The 18,156-nt window shown below is 40.7% G+C and overlaps 2 protein-coding genes across 5 annotated transcripts in view; one reads left to right on the top strand and one right to left on the bottom strand.

The window, feature by feature from the left end:
• Positions 1 to 726: 726 nt before the first annotated feature.
• ZDHHC6 (zinc finger, DHHC-type containing 6) lies at positions 727 to 11,724 on the bottom strand. The gene is made up of 10 exons (XM_014958846.1): positions 11,316 to 11,724; positions 9,890 to 9,981; positions 7,582 to 7,741; positions 6,356 to 6,517; positions 5,684 to 5,737; positions 4,012 to 4,179; positions 3,645 to 3,686; positions 3,102 to 3,247; positions 2,970 to 3,013; positions 727 to 1,301 (listed from the first exon to the last, which is right to left on the bottom strand). Exons 1-10 carry the CDS (start codon positions 11,553 to 11,555, stop codon positions 1,198 to 1,200), a joined length of 1,212 nt encoding a protein of 403 aa, XP_014814332.1. The 5' UTR covers positions 11,556 to 11,724; the 3' UTR covers positions 727 to 1,197.
• Positions 11,725 to 11,865: 141 nt separating this feature from the next.
• VTI1A (vesicle transport through interaction with t-SNAREs 1A) overlaps positions 11,866 to 18,156 on the top strand; it is a 272,255-nt gene continuing 265,964 nt past the window's right edge. For all 4 annotated transcript variants that reach the window (XM_014958879.1, XM_014958861.1, XM_014958889.1 and 1 more), the window contains exon 1: positions 11,866 to 12,295. In XM_014958879.1, the coding sequence (XP_014814365.1) occupies positions 12,202 to 12,295 (94 nt within the window). In that variant the 5' untranslated portion in view covers positions 11,866 to 12,201. The remainder of the gene's footprint in view (positions 12,296 to 18,156) is intronic.

An 18,156-nucleotide genomic window follows, 5' to 3' on the forward strand; every position in this document is an offset into this window, starting at 1 on the left:
ATCAGGTATCATTTTCTAAGGGTAAAGCTATTTCTTTAGAAAACTATTTGCCAAGCTGAGCACCGTTTCTGTTTTTAGAAACATGTCTTCAATTAGTGTATTGTGCTGCCTCTGCTGACAGTTCCTCCCTGTCCCTGTAGCAGTCTGCTGCATCAGTCCAAAAGACACTGTGGTGCTAACAAGGATGTGATATGGGGGAAGAGTTACATGTGGCTTTTCTATGGCAATTCTCTGTGTCAGATTATTACAGCTAGTGGCTGTTCTTCTATTTAATGCTCTTGGTCAGATAAAAGCAACCAGTTGATTCGCTGGTCAGGAAAGACCAGCTTGGCAGATGGGGGAAAGGGTCAGGGAAGATCCTTGATGTGAGGCATCTCTAGTTTTGACCAGTAACAACAACTGACCCAATTCTATTTCCAGTCTAGGCCCAAAGACCTTGACATTTTCAGGTAACTGTTCTGTCACTTACTGTGGTTGTTATAACCTGAGGCTATAAAGGCTTCTAAGATTCTGAAAATGCATTAACTATGCTGCCTGTGTTTCCTTAAAGCGATGTGACTTAAAACTTACTGATGGCTTAATCTTTTCCCCCAGGTGAGACTGGGGAGAAAAAGGGGAACAAGGGGGAAGAAGAAATGTATACTTAAACCAGCTGTGGGTTCTGATGAACAATTCCCATGCCTATAAACAAGTTCTTGTAGGTCTAAGAACAATTACATCCACAAGTGAATATGAACGTATCATTTATTTGAGGTGGACAATTCACATCATTAAAAGTCACAGGTAACAAATCTTATATTGATTTTGATTCAGGTGTTTATTTTATAATTTCCAGGGGCAGCTTCAGAGAAAGTAAAATACAAAAGATAAGCAGCACGCATCACAACCAGATGCGGTTGAGGATAAAACCTAAAATATAAACCCTCAGAATGCAATTTCAACAGGAAAAAGAAAAAAACCCAATGGGATGAAAAAGATGCATCTTGAAGGCAATCCACCAAATGGCTTCTTCAATTATTTATTGTTTAAAAAGTACGCAAATGATGGCACAGGCATATCCAACCCTTTCAGCTGCAAGGAAGAGAACCTTGTCCTAACATATTCATTGCATAAGTCTAAAGTAATATACAGAAAATTTCAAGTAAAGGATTGTGGTCTGAAGTAAAAATTCCATTTCTTATTTAAAAAATTAGAAGGCTATCTGTTTTTCTTCTCTCCATCCACTGGTTGATCCGTTTCAGAGTCATATTGGCATTTTTCCACACATTTCCTAGGGAACCAGCCTCGTTCTCTTATTCCACCTTAAGACATGAAAAGTCGCATTAACTTGGAACAAAACATGATCCATTATAGAGGAAAAACACAAGACTGGAACAGACATCAAGAGGTTACCTACGTTATTTTCTTCTCCAAGGCAGGAATCTAAGTAATTCCTACTCATTGTTTAGGAATGCATTGAGTGTCTCCTCACTGCCTAAAATGTTTTCTGAGATCTCCAGAGTTTGCCAGTACTCCACTTTCCTATTAGGAAAATTTCCTAATACCCTATCTGAATATTTCTGTCTATAATTCAAATTCACAACTCCTCTTTCTACATACCAGGGCCACAGTGAGCAACTAACACCCTTCTCTACAACAGACTTCTGTACAGCTGATGCTTTTATTTGTGGTAGTATTTCAGCTGAGTCTCTGCCACTTCTAAGTAGGATGGAAGAATTACTTCATGCATCTGGGAAGCTCCATGCTTTTTAATTTTTTACAAGTGTTGACTCATCTTAAGATTATGACTGACTTTTTTTTCTTCAGAACTGCTACTTAATCATTAATTTTTACATCCTGTTTTAGTGCTTGCCATTCATACCTATTTACAGCATTTTGCTATAAACTCCTAACAAACCTCATCCTATTTTGGAAGCCTAGTTCTCCAAAATGCCAATGTTATTTTGAATTCTAATCCAGCCTCTCACTATACACCAAGTTCCCCATCCAGACCACATTTTACCTGATTTAAAAAAAGAATATTTGATATAGCACAGATAACTCCAGCTAATCTTCACAATAAACAACGTGATGCAAACTATTATCATGCTCATTCAATGACTCCTTTAGGTTTGATGTTCAAAGGAGTTCATTGGAGTGAGCAGCCAAAGCACTTCCAGTCCACGAAGGTCTTAGAGCTCCCATAAAAGGCATGGACATTTTCAATCTAGCAATTTCAATCTAGTAAACCAATCTGCCTCTCTCTTGCCAACAAGGAATGTCCATGCAATGAATTCACAATTGTTTGGAAGAGACAACAGAATCCAATGCAACCTCGATGGAAAGTCTGGCAGGTAAAATTTTAGCTCAGTCCTAAGCAGGAGGGCTAAAGTAAAAAATGTAAAAATTTCAGTGCAGGTGGGTATGATGTTGTCTCTCCAGACAAGCAGGAGTCTTTAACATCTTTGATAGCTGTAGTTAGTTATGTAAATGTATGTCAAAGATTTTGGAATCAACCCCAAACCAAAAATATAACATCTCCTTGTTTTTAAGATGTTCAAAGAGTAATCCAAGGTCTTATACATATTTGGGGTGTTTAGGTAGGAAATCTGAGTAAGTTTAAGAAACAGCACTATTTAAATATCAAAAGAAAAAAAAAATCACAATTAACCTCTTTAGAGTTTAGAAGTCTAACTTTTTCTTAGAGTATGAATAAGTGTATCTTTTCCCATTCAACCTTCAATAAACTATTAGATGAATGTCTTTCAGTCTGACAGATTTACATAGTGTTTATCAAAACTGGTAAGTATACCAGATGTAAAGGGTAAAAAACTGTGAATGTAGTTTTAGAGGGAAAAGGAGCTGATGCCAATAAGGTCAGTCATTCTACATTTTGAAAACTGAATGTGTAGTATTGTCTGTGTTTCTAAACAGCTATAAAATTGATTTGTAATTTTCAACAGAAATAGTGAAAAATAACTGCTTCATACCATCAGCAGCTGAGTCGAGAATCTTCTCACCGTACATCCAGTGTCTGGGGAAGGAAGCGTAACAGGGAATTAGACACCAGAACCCATCTCAATATTTCTTTTAACCAAACATAAAGGTGTGGAGCCACTAACTTTAAGCCTCTTGTGGCTAAAATCAGATCCCCTTTACTCAGTGCAATTCTCGGTTCTTCAGTGCACGGCGTTGTGAAGAATGTTTTAACCCCTTTAGTCACGGGGCAGCAGACACCACTGTAATCTTCCACTGCTCGATACCGCACCTACACATTTGAACAGAACATGGCAGTGTATTATTGTAAGGAGCTATGGCCTCCCTGACAGCTTCATACCAAAAAAATCAATTCAAGCACACGGTTAGATCTGAGCACAATGACAACAGCTGTCAAAGAGACTCTAAATTCTAAATTAACTGCTTAACAATGAAGCACAGTCATCTTTATGATCACTTCTCTTACCATCTGGAAACTAAGGAGCAAATGCAAATAAAGCTAAACGCTAAGTTTAATTAAGCAGAGAGCTGCAGCACACTGTTTGTGCAGAAACACAAAGTATTTAATTACTAGGTTTAAAAATCAGGAAAAGAAACAATCTCAGCAATTACTTTCATTTATACGGATACTTCAAAGTCATTTCAGATCAAACTTCACAAATACTTACACTTCTTATTCGCTTGTCTGCTTTCTGTTTCAGTTGCTCTATCTATAAATGATTATAAATAGAAATTTAGGCAGTGTTTAGTTTAAGAGAACTTGTGTATTCAACACAAAATTAAGTCAGGTATTGAAACCATTCAACAAACACAGGAAATATAATTAGCATTTGAAAGCACTCACAAAACCTAACTTTTTAGTCTATCAAGGAAGGGAGAATATTTCAAATATTTGACAGAACTCCTGTTTCTTAAATATACGTATTACTAGTCAGTCTATTTTAGTTATTTTAAAAGTTGGTATATTACTGCAAAGGAAAGCAGGCAATTGGATAGTGGGGGGATTAACTTGAGATATCATCAAAGAGCAGTTACCGTCAGACTGTAAGGATGACAGCCATCTCTTACTGGCCAGTCCAGGCCATCTCCCTCAGGAATCCCAGACCATGTAAACACTTGCTTGAAGTTCTTCCATTTGCTTCCCATGTCATAAGGAAAAATAAAGATCTCACCCGTTTGGTAGTACTGGATTCTGTCTTTGGCCTGGAAAATAGTTAAGAAATACTGTACATAAAAACATACCCTACAAACTGCAGCTGAGCAGCAAATTTTAAGAAGGTCAGATCATATGCCCTGTAGGGGTCCATGAGACCTAAAGGCAAATATTTTGAGACAACAGCAGTAAATTTCTGCTATACTAACCCAAGCTTTTAAAACCATTTACAACAATTATGCCATTTAAAGGAGTGTCTGCTTTGGGTCCTCCCCAGCCCCTTTACTCTTTAACAACAGAGTCACCTGGCTACACTGATTAATCCATTCCATGCTCTGATTTTATTTTATGGCTTTTTTCAAAGACTGATGCTCAACTATTTCTCAGTTACATCCAAAGACTTCCAAAGCTCAGGGTTATCTGATTAATGATCATGAGCATAATTCAACAGTGGTAGTGTCTATTCCACCTCTGAGAAGCGCGTATACAGGCACGCTCTCAATGTCCCACATTCTGCAGTCACAAACTTCTCATTCTTTCAGTAAGGATGACATCTAGTGGAACAGCCACAGAAGAGTTTGTTCTCTGTTGCAATAATGTTGTGTTTATTAAACACTTGTATGTTACGGTCTTTGCTCAGTTCTCAGAAAAGACGTATTAGGAATCTGTGTTTTATAGTAAAAATTTTAACAGATAATTCCAAACTGTACTATACAGGTGTAATGGGGTTTTCTTTCATTTATGTTCCATTGTCCTATTGCTCAAAGGCCTAACAGGACCAGGATCCAGCTAAGCCAGATTCTGTGCAAAGAGAAAACATTACAATACTTAGGTACTTAACCACAGTAAAGACCCTCATGCTAATTTTCACACAGAAAAAAAGACAGACAACAGGATAATAATGAAAAGTTTAGGGACTCTAACTAAATAACCTGGTAGCACTGAACTAGTTTCTAAACATTAAGTCAGTTTTGCTTCCTCTAAGCTTAGCTTCTGCTGCTTGACTATATTTCTTCTGAAAAATCTTGTAAAAACCTATATAAAGGTACGGAAATCAAAGAGAAATTTGAAGGAGATAATACTATGTATCTCATTATTTTCTAGTACTTCTTCAAAATCAAGGAAAAGTTTAATCAGAGAAGTAGGAAATGAGGAAAATCATGAGCCAAAACATGCCACCTAGAACGGGCAGAGGAAGTGAACAACTAAAGACACAAATGGGCACAATGAGAAGCAAAGACAACTCAAGTTTCAGATGAAAACACCCACACATTCCAAGCAAATAAGCAAAGTCTCTTAAAAGTAAATATTTTTCTATGCTTACACCAATTCCCCCAAACAAAAAAGAAAAATCTAAGCAGGAAAATGATTTCTCATCTATTTCAGTCAATTTCAGAGACAGTAATGGAAAAGCTGGCTGTAGGTGTTAAGTCAGTGGTGAGTTGAAATGACATCCTTGGTTTAAATCCAGAGAAGTGAAACAGGAAATGGATAAATATGGAAAATAAGCTTTGTGACAATACACTATACAAGAATGTTGTAATAAAAGCTTACCTTTTCTTCAATCCAGGACTCGATTGAAGTTTTATTTGTCAAAATGACTTTCATCTAAAATAAGTGTTAAGTGAAATTAGTGTTGATTTTCTCAGAAAAACATCAGCTAGGCAAAGAAAACTTCATTTAACAAACTGAATTTGCTTCAAACAACAAAGCAACTTTTACAGGCTTAAATGAAACATATAAAACATTCAAAATTCAGATTCAGCATAGATACATGCTAATGCTAGTTCTCTAGAATTATACAATAAGACAGTATCACAAAGTATTTCAGTTTATGCTTAAAATGAGTATTTTTGTTTCCTTCCAGAGATCTCAAACATTTGAAGTAATCTGTCAGGCATGTTTCTACCTATTTTCAGGAATAGGGGCATGTACTCCTGAAATACTAAGTATTTTGCCTTTTCCAGAGAGTTTATAAAGCCCATCTCATGTCTTCTTAGTTGATTACATTTTCAGCTCCAAGTCCTCCCATGAGGAAAAAAAAAAAAAAATAAAATTGTGGTAACAACATAGGAATTGGGAGAAAGCAACATAAAGCCCTGGAAAAGTTATACAACATAAGCTCTAAGCATCTGCTCCTATCTTGATTCTGAATTCTGTTACTGCTCCACAACCAGGCAAAACTTAGAGATTTTAACTTCTTTGTAACCAAAGCTGTAAACTCACCTGGATAATGAAAAGCATACCAACGGCAATAGTTGTTCCTAATGCCAGTCCTAAGGCAAATAAAGATGCAGCAAATGCAGACAGCCCAAAGGGAATAATGGGTCGAGGGTCTCTTTTGGCTGCACTCATGTCAATCTTTACAGAACTCCACCCAAAAGATATCTGCAAAGGGAAAAATATCATCATTCAGCTCTAGAACATTCGAACTGCTGAAACAAAACAAATTGCCAATAAGAAATTTGGCTCTGAAGGCAGGTGCCCAACTTCTGACAGGTTTATAATGCAAGTGGAATAATTGTCAAAAAAAAAAAAAAAGTATTCAAAAGATTTTTCCTCCTCAGAAATACATTCTTTGCAAGATGTAGGCCTTCTCTAGATGGAAAGCTAAACAAAACTGCCACCTTGCAACCTCCACAAGAAGTTAGGCCTAAAACCTGCAAAAAAAAATCTGGACTCTGGCACATTAACAAAAACACATTCACCAGTATCCACTTTCAATGGAAATGCTACAGGTTTTCCTCTGAAAGCTTTAGCAGACAGCAGTTCTCACCATTACTGCTCTGCAAAAACAACACACAGCCATCATCTGTTCCACTCACTTGATGTTTTCAAGCTCTTCATTGCAACCACAAAGGCTGAAATCAAATCTCATGATCTCAGCCATTGATCTGAGATAAGGGATGTATTCCAGAACAAGCTCTGCTCACTGTTGCTGCAGTTAAGTTTTCCCATTTAAAAACAAATCCAACACAATTTACTTTTGGTTAAAAAAAAAAGTACATTTTTTTCCCTTTGAAGAAAGGATACAGTTCTTAAAAAGTGGCAAGCAGAAGAAAATAAATAGCATCTAACTTGTGTGTTGGAAATAAATAGCAGCTAGCTTCTGTGCCAGCCAAAACACAGCCTGTCTCTCTCTATATAAAGTACTGCTCAGAAACTGTCTTCAGTCAGTGCAAAGCTCTGGGAAACTCCCAGTGATTATGACAAGCAACATGGGGAAAAAAAAGAAAGAAAGAAAAGAAAAACAACTTTCTTGAATCCTCCTGCAATCAATGAACATACTTTTCACAGGCGGAAAGCAGAACCGAGAGCACATGCTGAAAGAATAACAAGGAATTCCACATTCTGCTTTTCTCAGGAAACCAAACAATCTCATACCTCCAAAAAGAAATCACCCACCCATCTAACTTAAATAATATTTTAAGCACTTAATTATGTTTTCTTACTCTGTTGTAAAGCTGAGTGTACATAGTCATAACAAATATGAAAGAAGCGTGAATGCATCCTAGTGGAGCTAAGAGGAGAAACAGAGTGAAAGATGCATGATTCTGGTATCCACAGCAGTTGTTGATCCAAGGACAATGGTGATCCATTTTCATGACACATCTGTAAATAATAAGGATTCATTAATATAAAGGACATTTATTATAATTTTCCAAAAAGCACAAAGAAAAAGACAAGTAACTTTCTACTACTCAACCTCCATTCATTCATTTAAACTCACTGATTTCCAACAGATCAACACAACAGCGTCTTTTTTTTGTTGCTATTTAGAATGATGTTTCATGTTGTAGAGTGAAAGAAAGCAAAACAAAAAGTGCTCCCAGGTCCTACCCTCTCTATTTATCACTCCTCTTTACTCAAACTTGCTAGTTGCTAATAAACACCGTATTCCAGAGTCAAGAGACAGGGGCCTAGAATGGGAAGTGCAAGAACTAGCAACACAATAAGCACTATTATTGCCAATTCTTTTAAATAAGCACACCAGGAAAATAAAGGTAATATCAAGTCCCCTGAGAGCTACTTGCAGAAAGAGCATATAAAGTTACACAGACTGAAGTGTGTTAATGCCTCTTTCTTTTCAGTAGCAGACCTTCTGAAAGCTTCATCAATTGCTACGTATTGACCTTACACCACTGTAAGTCTGTTCCAAAATCTATTTAACAAGCATAAACACCCCTAGAGACACTCCTGCATTCAATACAAAGCTGGTTATTTTGGTTCAGCTTACAGGTGCAAAAAAACCACCAGACAAAAGATTTGTCCACGTCCCAAATTGCATTGATTTAACTTAACAGGTGTAAAAGTCACGAATTATAATGTTGCAGTTGATCTGGATCAAACTGAAGTGATAAACAGAGAACTGAATTACACAAACACCCAGGTCCTCTGAAAATAAAAAGTAACTGTTTTGGAACTGCTGACCTCATTGTCTTTCAAACTAGTCTATTCCCAGTAGTAAGTTCAGTTTCTTCCTTTTAAAGAATTAGTTGTTCTTCATTAGCATATGCTCAACTGCCACTGTATAAGTTCTTGAACATGTAATACTAATTATCAGCACAAGTGCTTCTCAAGAAGGTCCTAGATCTTAGCTAGAGACCTCACCCCATTCAGGTGGGCCACAACAAGTGACTCCATTCACGTACTGAATCTTGCCATAGCAGAGAAGACTTTTGGCAGCGGTTTAAGTTACCTTCTTCACTGCAACAGGCTGGAAATATGTGCAGAATGAATTACTTTGGCCAGAAAATTCCTCATGCATATCAGCAAAATGATTTGGAGGATGTGCTGCAGTTTCTGCTGTTTTATTTATTTGGCAAAACATAAATTATTTAAAGAACTTGCTTTTGCAAAGACACTCATCAGGATCTGCTGCCATTTTCTGTTAAGTCCTCAGTGTAAAGTTTGTCACTCAAGGAAAGGGATCTAATTTTAAATCTCAGGATGATGCAGCCAAATTACAGCACTGCTCTACAGTTTCAGTCTTTACTTCCTCAACGTGCACTGACTGAGGATCTCGTGTTTATAGAAATAACAAATGAATGTGCATGCTGCAATATCCTTTTACCATGTTCTCTAATAGTCCTTCAGAGGAGGACCTGCCCAGTAAACCCAAGATAAATCAGTAAACCCAAAATGAATGCAACTACAGCCAGACAGCTGAAGTGGCTTGTTTTTTTCAAGCTGCACTAAATTCTAGTGCAGCTATTTATAATAAAACCATCATTTAGCTCAATTGTTGGAATAGTTGGAAAACTAACACGCAACAAGGTACAAACTTTTAAAGTTGACCCAAAAGGCTTATTAGTTCACCAAACATGCAGACTCCCCTTGAAAAGAAAACCTTTAGTAAAGAGTAAAGAACAGACCAAAATTTCCACTCAGATCAACATTTAACCCTTATTTGGAAAGATGACAGAACAGGCTTTTCTAATCCCTTCTAAGATTCAGAACTTACAAAGGACTGAAAGATTTTTAGGTATTTACTGTCCAAAAGTTCCTAAGAGGAACTGATTTCAAGCCAAAGACAAAACGTTAAAGACAGATTTATTTATTAAACCAAAACGCAGTAAAACCATATAGAAATCATACAACTAGAAAGTGGAAAAAATTGTAATGGGTATAGTGTTCATATGGAAATCTTTTAAAAATACACAATAAAAGACTTGGAAGAATAAATTATATTAATAGCTCATCATTAGGTTAGAAGCTGCTTTAATATGAACTTAAGACAATTTTAAAGAAAGACGGTACCTGTTACACTTTCGACAGTGGTGTGAACGTGGTGCCTTATAAGACTGACACACTTTACAGTATTGGAGATACAAGCAATCCTGAGATTTTTCCTTTAAACAGAAGAACAGGCACATTAGAGATATAAATAATTCTACCAGCAATACATATCTTGGCACTTTCCTAACCTAAGCATCTTTGCTTTCTTCTGACAGGGTGTGTCTCATAACCCAACCCTACTTAATGGTAGGTGGCGAGGAGAGAAAAAACCCAAATGAAATAATCTCTTGGCTATCGACACAGCCATCTCCCACTGTTGAAAGCGCTGGTTGCTAAAAGAAATAAACAGTTCTTCCATCAGAAAGAATGGCTGTACAAGCAGGGTTTCATAGTGAAGTTCTGAGAGTAAAAAACAGCATGAGGCCTTTTTAATTTTTTAAAAAAAAGAAGCTTGTGCACCTTCTCACTCCATTTTATACCCTAAATTACTAAGATATAGTACTAGTAAGCATTAACGTTCAACTAGGTCTTGTTTGCCTCCCTCTCTTACACACACACACGCCAATGACAGCAAGATGACAAAGAGACTTGTAGATAGCAAACAGTAATGCTGGCCAAAACCTTCTGTTCACAAAGTAAAATACCCAGTTGTCCTGCCAGGGCTGCATTAGGATTCTCTTCTCACTAGACTTTGTTCTGAGAAATATTCCACAAGTAGAAATGTGATTATTGTTAATCTTTCTATCACGCCCCTGGAACACAAACTCTGGCCTGCTGTCTTGAGATACCGAACCTGTATCATACTGGTCTCTGACTACTATTCTTTCCCAGAGACTACAGAAGCAAAGAAAATGCAAATTTCTACCTTGACTTACACTGCGTTGAACATAAGATAAACACATCATTTTTCAGGCTCACGTAAAAAAAATTAAACATGCTAAATTTAAGTTCTTCTAATCCCTGTTACTAACAGCAAAGCCTTCAACACAACGGCGTGTGTGTGGGGGTGCAGATAACCTTGAAGTTCTCGCTCCTGGCTAACAGCAGCACTGGTTTTCTGTTGTTTTGCTTTGAAAAGGCGCTATAAAACACCGCGATCGCTGCCAACAAAGCAGCGTTACCGGTTAGCCCCAGCCCGCCTTAACCGACAGAACAAGGAAGGGATGGAGCAAGCCGGAGCACACTGGAAGCAGCGGCAAAGCGGGATAGAGGCAGAAAGAGAGATGTGGAAAGAAGATAAGGAGGAAGGCGCGGCCCGAGGGGCTGGCTGCGTTCTTCAGGGAGAAAGGGGAAATGGAGGAATCAAAAGACAGGCGCCTTCTGCCCTCTCTGATCCCCAAACACGCTCCTCTGGGAGAGGCCGGCCCCGAGGGGCAGGCCCACCGGACCCCCCCACCTTCCCGCCCACGGGGAAGAAGGCGCTGACGGATCGAGAGCCAGTGCTTACCGGCGTCCACCCCAGCGGGACGTACCCCGGGCCGACAAACATGGCGTTGAAGTAGTTGTAGAGGATCATCACGGTCCAGTTGAGGAGTATGATGAAGTTGACGCTTCCCCCGGCCGTGTCCAGGGGCCAGTACCACAGCGCGGCGTCCGCCATGGCGGTGGCGGAGCACACGACCACCACGGCCAGGGCCACCAGCGGCCCCCAGTGACACAGCCGCCGCGCCTGGCTCAGCCACCCCATGGCCACCGCTACCGCCGCCCGCCCGCTGCCGCCCCGCCGCTACCACACATGGCTCCCGCCGTCCACGCCGGCTGCCGACACACCGGGAGAGCCCTGAGGAAGGGGAAGGAAGGAAGGGGCGGTGTCGGGGCAGGCCGGGCCTCAGCCCCGCCCCGCCGGCCCGGGGAGGCGAGGGGAGCGGAGCCGGCGCCGGCCTCCGCCAGACGGCACCTCCGGATCCGCCGCCGCCCCCCGGCGGTCCGTTGGCAATAGGGTCCCGCCGGCAAACAACGTCTCCCTATTCCCCCTATTTTGAAAGAGCAGGGTTACAAGGCACGGAGGGAGGGAGGCGGCCCGTTCACACCCAGCACCCCGCCACCCCCAAGCGAGAGTCGCTGCAAGGCGGGGGCGGGGTGCTGGGTGGCGCTGATTAAAAACACCTGAGCGGGGGTGGAAAGTTTTTCCGGAACCTGTGGTGAGGGGTTGTGGGGCGCGTGGGGGAACGCCTTTGTAGGGGAGCAGAACGCGGAAGCGCCCTGGGTGCGGAGCGGCTTGAGGGCGGCCGGCGGAGCGGGGCGTTCTCGGCGAGTGAGCGCAGCGGGGCCGCCGCTTCCACACCACCCTCCCCGCCGCCTCCTTCTTCTCCTTCAGAGCCGCCGCCGCCGCCATGTCGTCCGATTTCGAGAGCTACGAGCAGGACTTCGCCGTGCTGACGGCCGAGATCACGGGCAGGATCGGGAAGGTGCCGAAGCTGGTAGGAGGTGAGCGGCGGGAGGGGGGGGGGGTGCTGGCCTGTCTCCGTGGAGAGGCCGTCGGCGCCGCTCTCCGCCTCCGCGGCTGTCGCTCCGCACCGCAGGCCCGTCCTTCTCGGCTGTAAGAGCCTCTCCGCCTCCTGGAGCCTCCGGTTTCCCAGCACCGAGCGCTTGGGGTGGTGGTGGGGGGTGTTTTAGGGTGTTTTCAGCGTGGTCTCTCTCTGTGTCCCCTCACCCCAGTGTGTCGTGTTGCCCCTCAGGCAGCAGGGTCAGGATTTGCCTCCCTCTGTTCAAGCAGCGAGCTGCCTGGTGGAGTGTATTAAGAGTTATCAGACAGAACACCGCTCGCTGGTGGGCTCTGAGGGTCCCTCCTGACGGGCTGTGGGCCCCCACAAAGTCCTGCAGGTGCAGCTGGAGGGCTGGGCAGCCCAGGGGTCAGGGCCAGGGGGGAGATACCTGTACTAGTGTCACTACTGGGTGCTGTTTGTTGTGGGGGTGCCACAACATCGGTCCTGGAAGTCAGGTCTCTTTCATCTGGCATGAACAGAATTTGTGCATGACTTAATACCAATCTGTATTTTTGCTGGCTGCTGTTAAAACATTTGATTGGGGTAATTGGCCGTGGTGACTCACATAGAGGAGCAGGTTCATAGAAATAAGTGTTCGTTTACTTTAACGTGTTTGTCAAGAGCCTGCAGCATTCCTGGTCGAATTCACGATGTATCCCTGCAGTACAGACAATAATGTCAATAAGAGTTTTAGGGTAGAAAGCTGAAAATTATAATCTCTTTAACCAATCTAGCTCAATCTTCTACCACATGTAAATCAGTGCCCTAATACAGGGTTCCTAGTATGAGGCAGAAGGAAACTGACACTAGTCAATTTCTCATCTGTCCCTCTTGTAGCTTGCTTAATGCTTCGTCTATTTCCAAGTCATTAAATATTTCTGCCTTTGCTTCCTATGTGTGTTTCCCAAAGCTCTAGGATGCTTAAGCTGAGGGAGTGGGTATCCTATAAGGGGGAAATAAACACACTCTAATGGTATACTTTTCCATGTGACTAAAGGAAAAAGTATCATGCATCCAGGACCAAAGAATAACAGCCTACTTTTAGAGTGGGAAATCCATCATGAAGTGATGAAGTAGTGACTCTAAACAGGATTCGAGGTAGGTGGTCAACTAAAACACGTGATCTTCAGAGGTCCAAAATACATGTGAAAATGTGAAATGCATAAACAAGGGGGGATTTTGAATTAAAAAAAAATCTGTTTGGTTCTGGAAAGTTATGTCCAGTTCCAATGTTAGCAAGGTAGAAAGTCTTCTGATAAATTGGAGTACTGTGACCAATCACAAGCATGATTAAAGGACAGGAAACTGTGCCTTTTCATTGGCTTAATGAAACTATTTTGCTCTTGGGCTTAACAAAAAGGATAATTCAGTCACAGTCTGCAGGTGCTTATGAGTAAGAAAGCTTTTTCCATTTTGTTAACAGAGACTTACAAAACAAAGAAGGGAGAGATCCAAAGAGTTCTGGTGATTGAAACTCAGAACTAGTGTAATTTAGTTTGCTCAGAAATTATATTTAAACTGTAAATGGTCTCTGGAACAACTTGCTGAGGGGATGCAGTGAATTCTTCCCTCATGTAAAGTACCTAATCAAGGCAATATTTCCCACTTGTTTCACTCTTAAGCAGAATAAATTTAAGGACCTTTTATAGGAACAGGAAGACATCATAAATACATGGAGACTTTTGTTCTGAAAATCAGTAGTGCTGCACAGTGAGCTTGTGGAAAAAGAAGAGAGATTTAATTTCCTAATAGTACAGATTTTGGAAATCACACGTGTCTGTTCAGTAGTAGGAAGAATGTTCTGCTTAGTAGGATTTCCATAATCCTCTCCTTGAATCGGTCTCCCTTATTCACTTAGGGAGACTTTGAAGCTTAAATATGAGATGTTTAAAGGGTATTGTCTTAAACAGTGACATAGCCTAGAAGCAGTAGGCTTTGAAATCATGATTCTTTTATGTGGCCATTAGAAGGATTTGGGTTTTTGTGGTTTTTTTAGAATTAGCTCTCCTCTCAGAGGAGATAGAATACGTGTTTGCTGCGGGACCAATAGTATGGTACTGGGCTAAATAGCCACAAGATAAGGGAATGGTAAATTTTTTATTTTTTATTTTTTTAAGAAGTGGCTTTTCCATGTTAGGATTTGAGGCTAGTCATACATGGTTTGGACTGGCTTGTGTTATAGCTACTTCATGCAATGTACATTTATGGGTGAGTGGATTGTTTCAGTTTTCAGGGCTGTTCTGTCTTTCATCAGCAAAAAAATCATGTACAACTTAAAACCAAATTGCAGTCTTGGCTAATAGAGGCATTTGACCACCTGGAAAACAAAGAAATCTCTGACTATGCTGAGCACTTTAATCAGAAATATTTTAAATACACATTTTTTCCCTTGTTTCTTAATAGGAATATTTGCAAGATCTTTGCTTCTTCATCACCAGGAGTTCCAGTTAGTTCTTGTGGAGATGGCTGGGAGAGTCTCAGAAAGAGGATTGTGAGGTGGGAGGGGGACGTGAGGAGATGCACATGAGGTGACAGTTTTCAGCAGCAGTGATTTGAGAGAGATTGCTGATGGCCTTCTTCCTCCACGCTGGAAGAAGCAGGATGAAAAGTGTAAGGACTTGTGCTACTTCCACGTAATACAGAGAGAGATCTCCTGAAGTCTAGTGACTGGTGTATTTCCTTCTGCTGCCCAAGATGGACCTTCTGTAAGCTTCAAGTTCAGTTGAATTGGAGAAATAACAGTTAATTGTTTTTGCAACATTCCTGCATTTGGTGTTGTCAGGACTTGATGCTGTCTTGTGTTCTAGGAGAATGATGGCTCTACAAACAATCCTGTTGTCACAAATGCATAAATAGTTCAGCAAGAAATGTAACAAAGGCACTCTGATACTACAGAAACAATAAGCTGCAGGGACAATAGACTGTCTTGGAAAGAAATGTCTTCAGTTGAAGCAAACGTCATCTGGAGAATTAAAGAAAGTGTTCTATATTGGGAAATGGCATTTAAATAGAATTTCTGTGATGCTGCTGCAGGTCTTTGAAGATTAAAGATCACTGGCTGATGTGTTTTACAAATATTTCTCAGTGTTTCAGAGAAACATCTGTCTTGTGGTTTCACCAGTTTTTTATATACATTTTGATTGCTTGATGTGAAAGTGAGTTGTTTTGTCAGCACAAATGGTGGTACTTAGCCTTTTTCCAGCACAGTAGCCTCTGTGTTGTGGTTTTTAGACTTAGACTTGAGTGCTGTTATTCTTCTGGTACCCGATACCTACATTTTTTACTGGGCAATCAAAGCACTGTATTTTGGTCTCTAACAAATTTAGCTAAAGAAAGCCCCACCTTTAATTTTCTGTTGTACCCCTGTACTGCAGTTTACTGTCTGCATTTTGGGTCTGGCTCATTATGATGTGCCTTTTGAACCTGGTTTCGTAACCTAGAGAGAAACACATGTGTTGTTCCATTTGTCTCTGCTGTTGGGCAGTAATTTCTGGCAAAGTGGTGAACATGTGAAGTACCTCAGCCAATGTAGCAAAATCTGCAAGTGGTCTATGAGCTGAAGCACTTTGTTACTCAACCTTTCCCTCCGTGTGCACTAATAAAAAGAAGCAATTCCACACACACTGAGACTGCTCAGTCTTGGTCCAGATTCTTTTAATCCCTTCATTGGTTGTGAGATCAAATCAATGCTTTGTTGTCTTTCTATGCTTGTAGGCAGATTTCTGCCTTTCTGTATTTTGGGGGACAAAACAGTGACTAATGCAAGGGCAAAGCTGAAAGAACTGAGGGGAAAAAATGTAGTAAAACCTTATTTCTTTTAAGAAAGTGATACAGCCTTGTGTACAAACACAGAATGGATTTCTTTGTTTGCAATCCTTACCTGGAAGAAAAAAAAAAACACTTCTATTTCCAGTTTTTATCCATATTTTGTCAATTTGACCAGCTAAATTATACACGCTAAATGCAGTATTTTCTTTAGGATACTCTTTCTAGCAATGTGGAAACAAATTCTATTCTAAATTTAGATATGTTTGATGGAACGTTATTTTTTTTTATTTTCTTTAAAGGATACTATCAATTCTGAATTAAGAAAGAAAACGTTATAAAAACCCCTTTTCATTCTTTCATATAATGGAAGTGTATTTCAGGAAAGGATCAAGTAGGCAGATTGTGCCTAAGACATCGTGGAATAATACAGTTTGTAATATGAGGATCTTTAATTGGATAGTAACTTGTTTGTCCCAATCTACTAGATTAGTAACAAGCTTCTCCCCACTCTGAGTAACTCCCTCTGACCCATCTGCAGTCTCTGAGCAAGTGCATCTTGTGCCCTCCTTTCTGTGGGGATTCTGCACGTGAAATAAGTTGTTTCCTTAACCTAACCGTGGCAATAAAACTGAAAATGAGTGGTTTGAAAAACCATCCCCGCATGTGCTTTCTGATTGACGGTGTTGTAGCATTTCATGTTTCTGTTGCTGGTATCAGCCTAGAGGTATTGGCAGCCCTGCAGGCAAGTGGCTCAGTGGCTCCAGGCACCTTATTCCCACCGGGATTTTACATGGATGCAGCCTAGAGGAAGAGAGGAAAGTTACACCAAGTGCATGATACTTACACTCCGGTAAGCTTGCTTTTCCTTACCAAAGTGACCCTGTGGATCCTAGCCCCCCTTCTTGCTCTGGGACTACATGCAGTTACTAGAAGTTCAGCTGCTTTCCTGGAAATCAGTGAAGATATTTCTCCAAAGCTGCAGTGCCGGGGTGTTGCCATGAGCCTGCTCACACCTCTGTGTTTGAAGGAACAGCAAGGGCCTGTTGGCAGGGGGTCTCGCTCCCAGCAGTTGCTCTGGTCACCAGCTGGATGATTATGTATTGATAAATCTGGGATGATGTTAAAATGCAACTCTGGAATTTGGTTAAAGTTTAATTAATAGAACCCTTGAAGACAATTTGAATACCTGCTCAATTTTATGGGAGCGATTTTAGCCAGACTTCCTTGTGTACTAATGAGTTTTCCCTACCAAAGGTCCATACCTTAGTGTCTCTGTGGGTAGGTAAGATCTTGCTGTCAGTGGGGCACTAGGTAGCTCTTGTAATACAATTACACACAGAATTTGTACAGCATGAAATACCCTAAACCCCCAACTTTATATCCCTACATTTCAGGTTACTTAATGTGCATGGAAACTGTATTTCAGTAAAACTCAGGGAGATACTGAAATTGCTACAGTACATTTATTTCCTGCTGCTATATTTTTTAAATTTTATTTCAGCTTCAATAAAATGGTATTATGTGTTTTATATCTTGCATTGTTTTTTCCTTTCGTACATTGTCATCTTGCCTGATTCCAAATGAAGGCAAGAACAGAGATGTTTTGGGATGCTGGGCAGGAGAACTGGAATGTGTGCTGGGCAAACAAGTGGCAGATTCTCTTTTCTTTTGGGTTTAGTTATGTCAGGAAGATAAATCACTAACCATTACATTATCTGCCATCATAAGAACCTGGTGGGGAATTAAAGACAGACATTGCTAGCAGAGAACTAAAAGTGCTGCACAGAAATGAGCATTTCCTACATCTGCTGCTGTAGTAGAATCCACCAGCTTGTGTGGCAGTGGGAATTCCAGATTTGTAAGAAAGCTGCTGTTTTTCTATGGCCTTAGCTTTGTAGAGAGGATTACTTGATGAAATTCTGGACCAGTTTCAAGGATAAGAAGGGAAATTCTGGGAGGATTTAGAGGTGAGCTCTAACTACTCGTTTATGTCACTGGCAGAGTTCCCTTTATTCCGATGGCTTCGGTGTTCTT

This window comes from Calidris pugnax, unplaced genomic scaffold, assembly GCF_001431845.1.
Source record: "Calidris pugnax isolate Ruff unplaced genomic scaffold, ASM143184v1 scaffold4, whole genome shotgun sequence".
Classification (NCBI taxonomy): domain Eukaryota; kingdom Metazoa; phylum Chordata; class Aves; order Charadriiformes; family Scolopacidae; genus Calidris; species Calidris pugnax.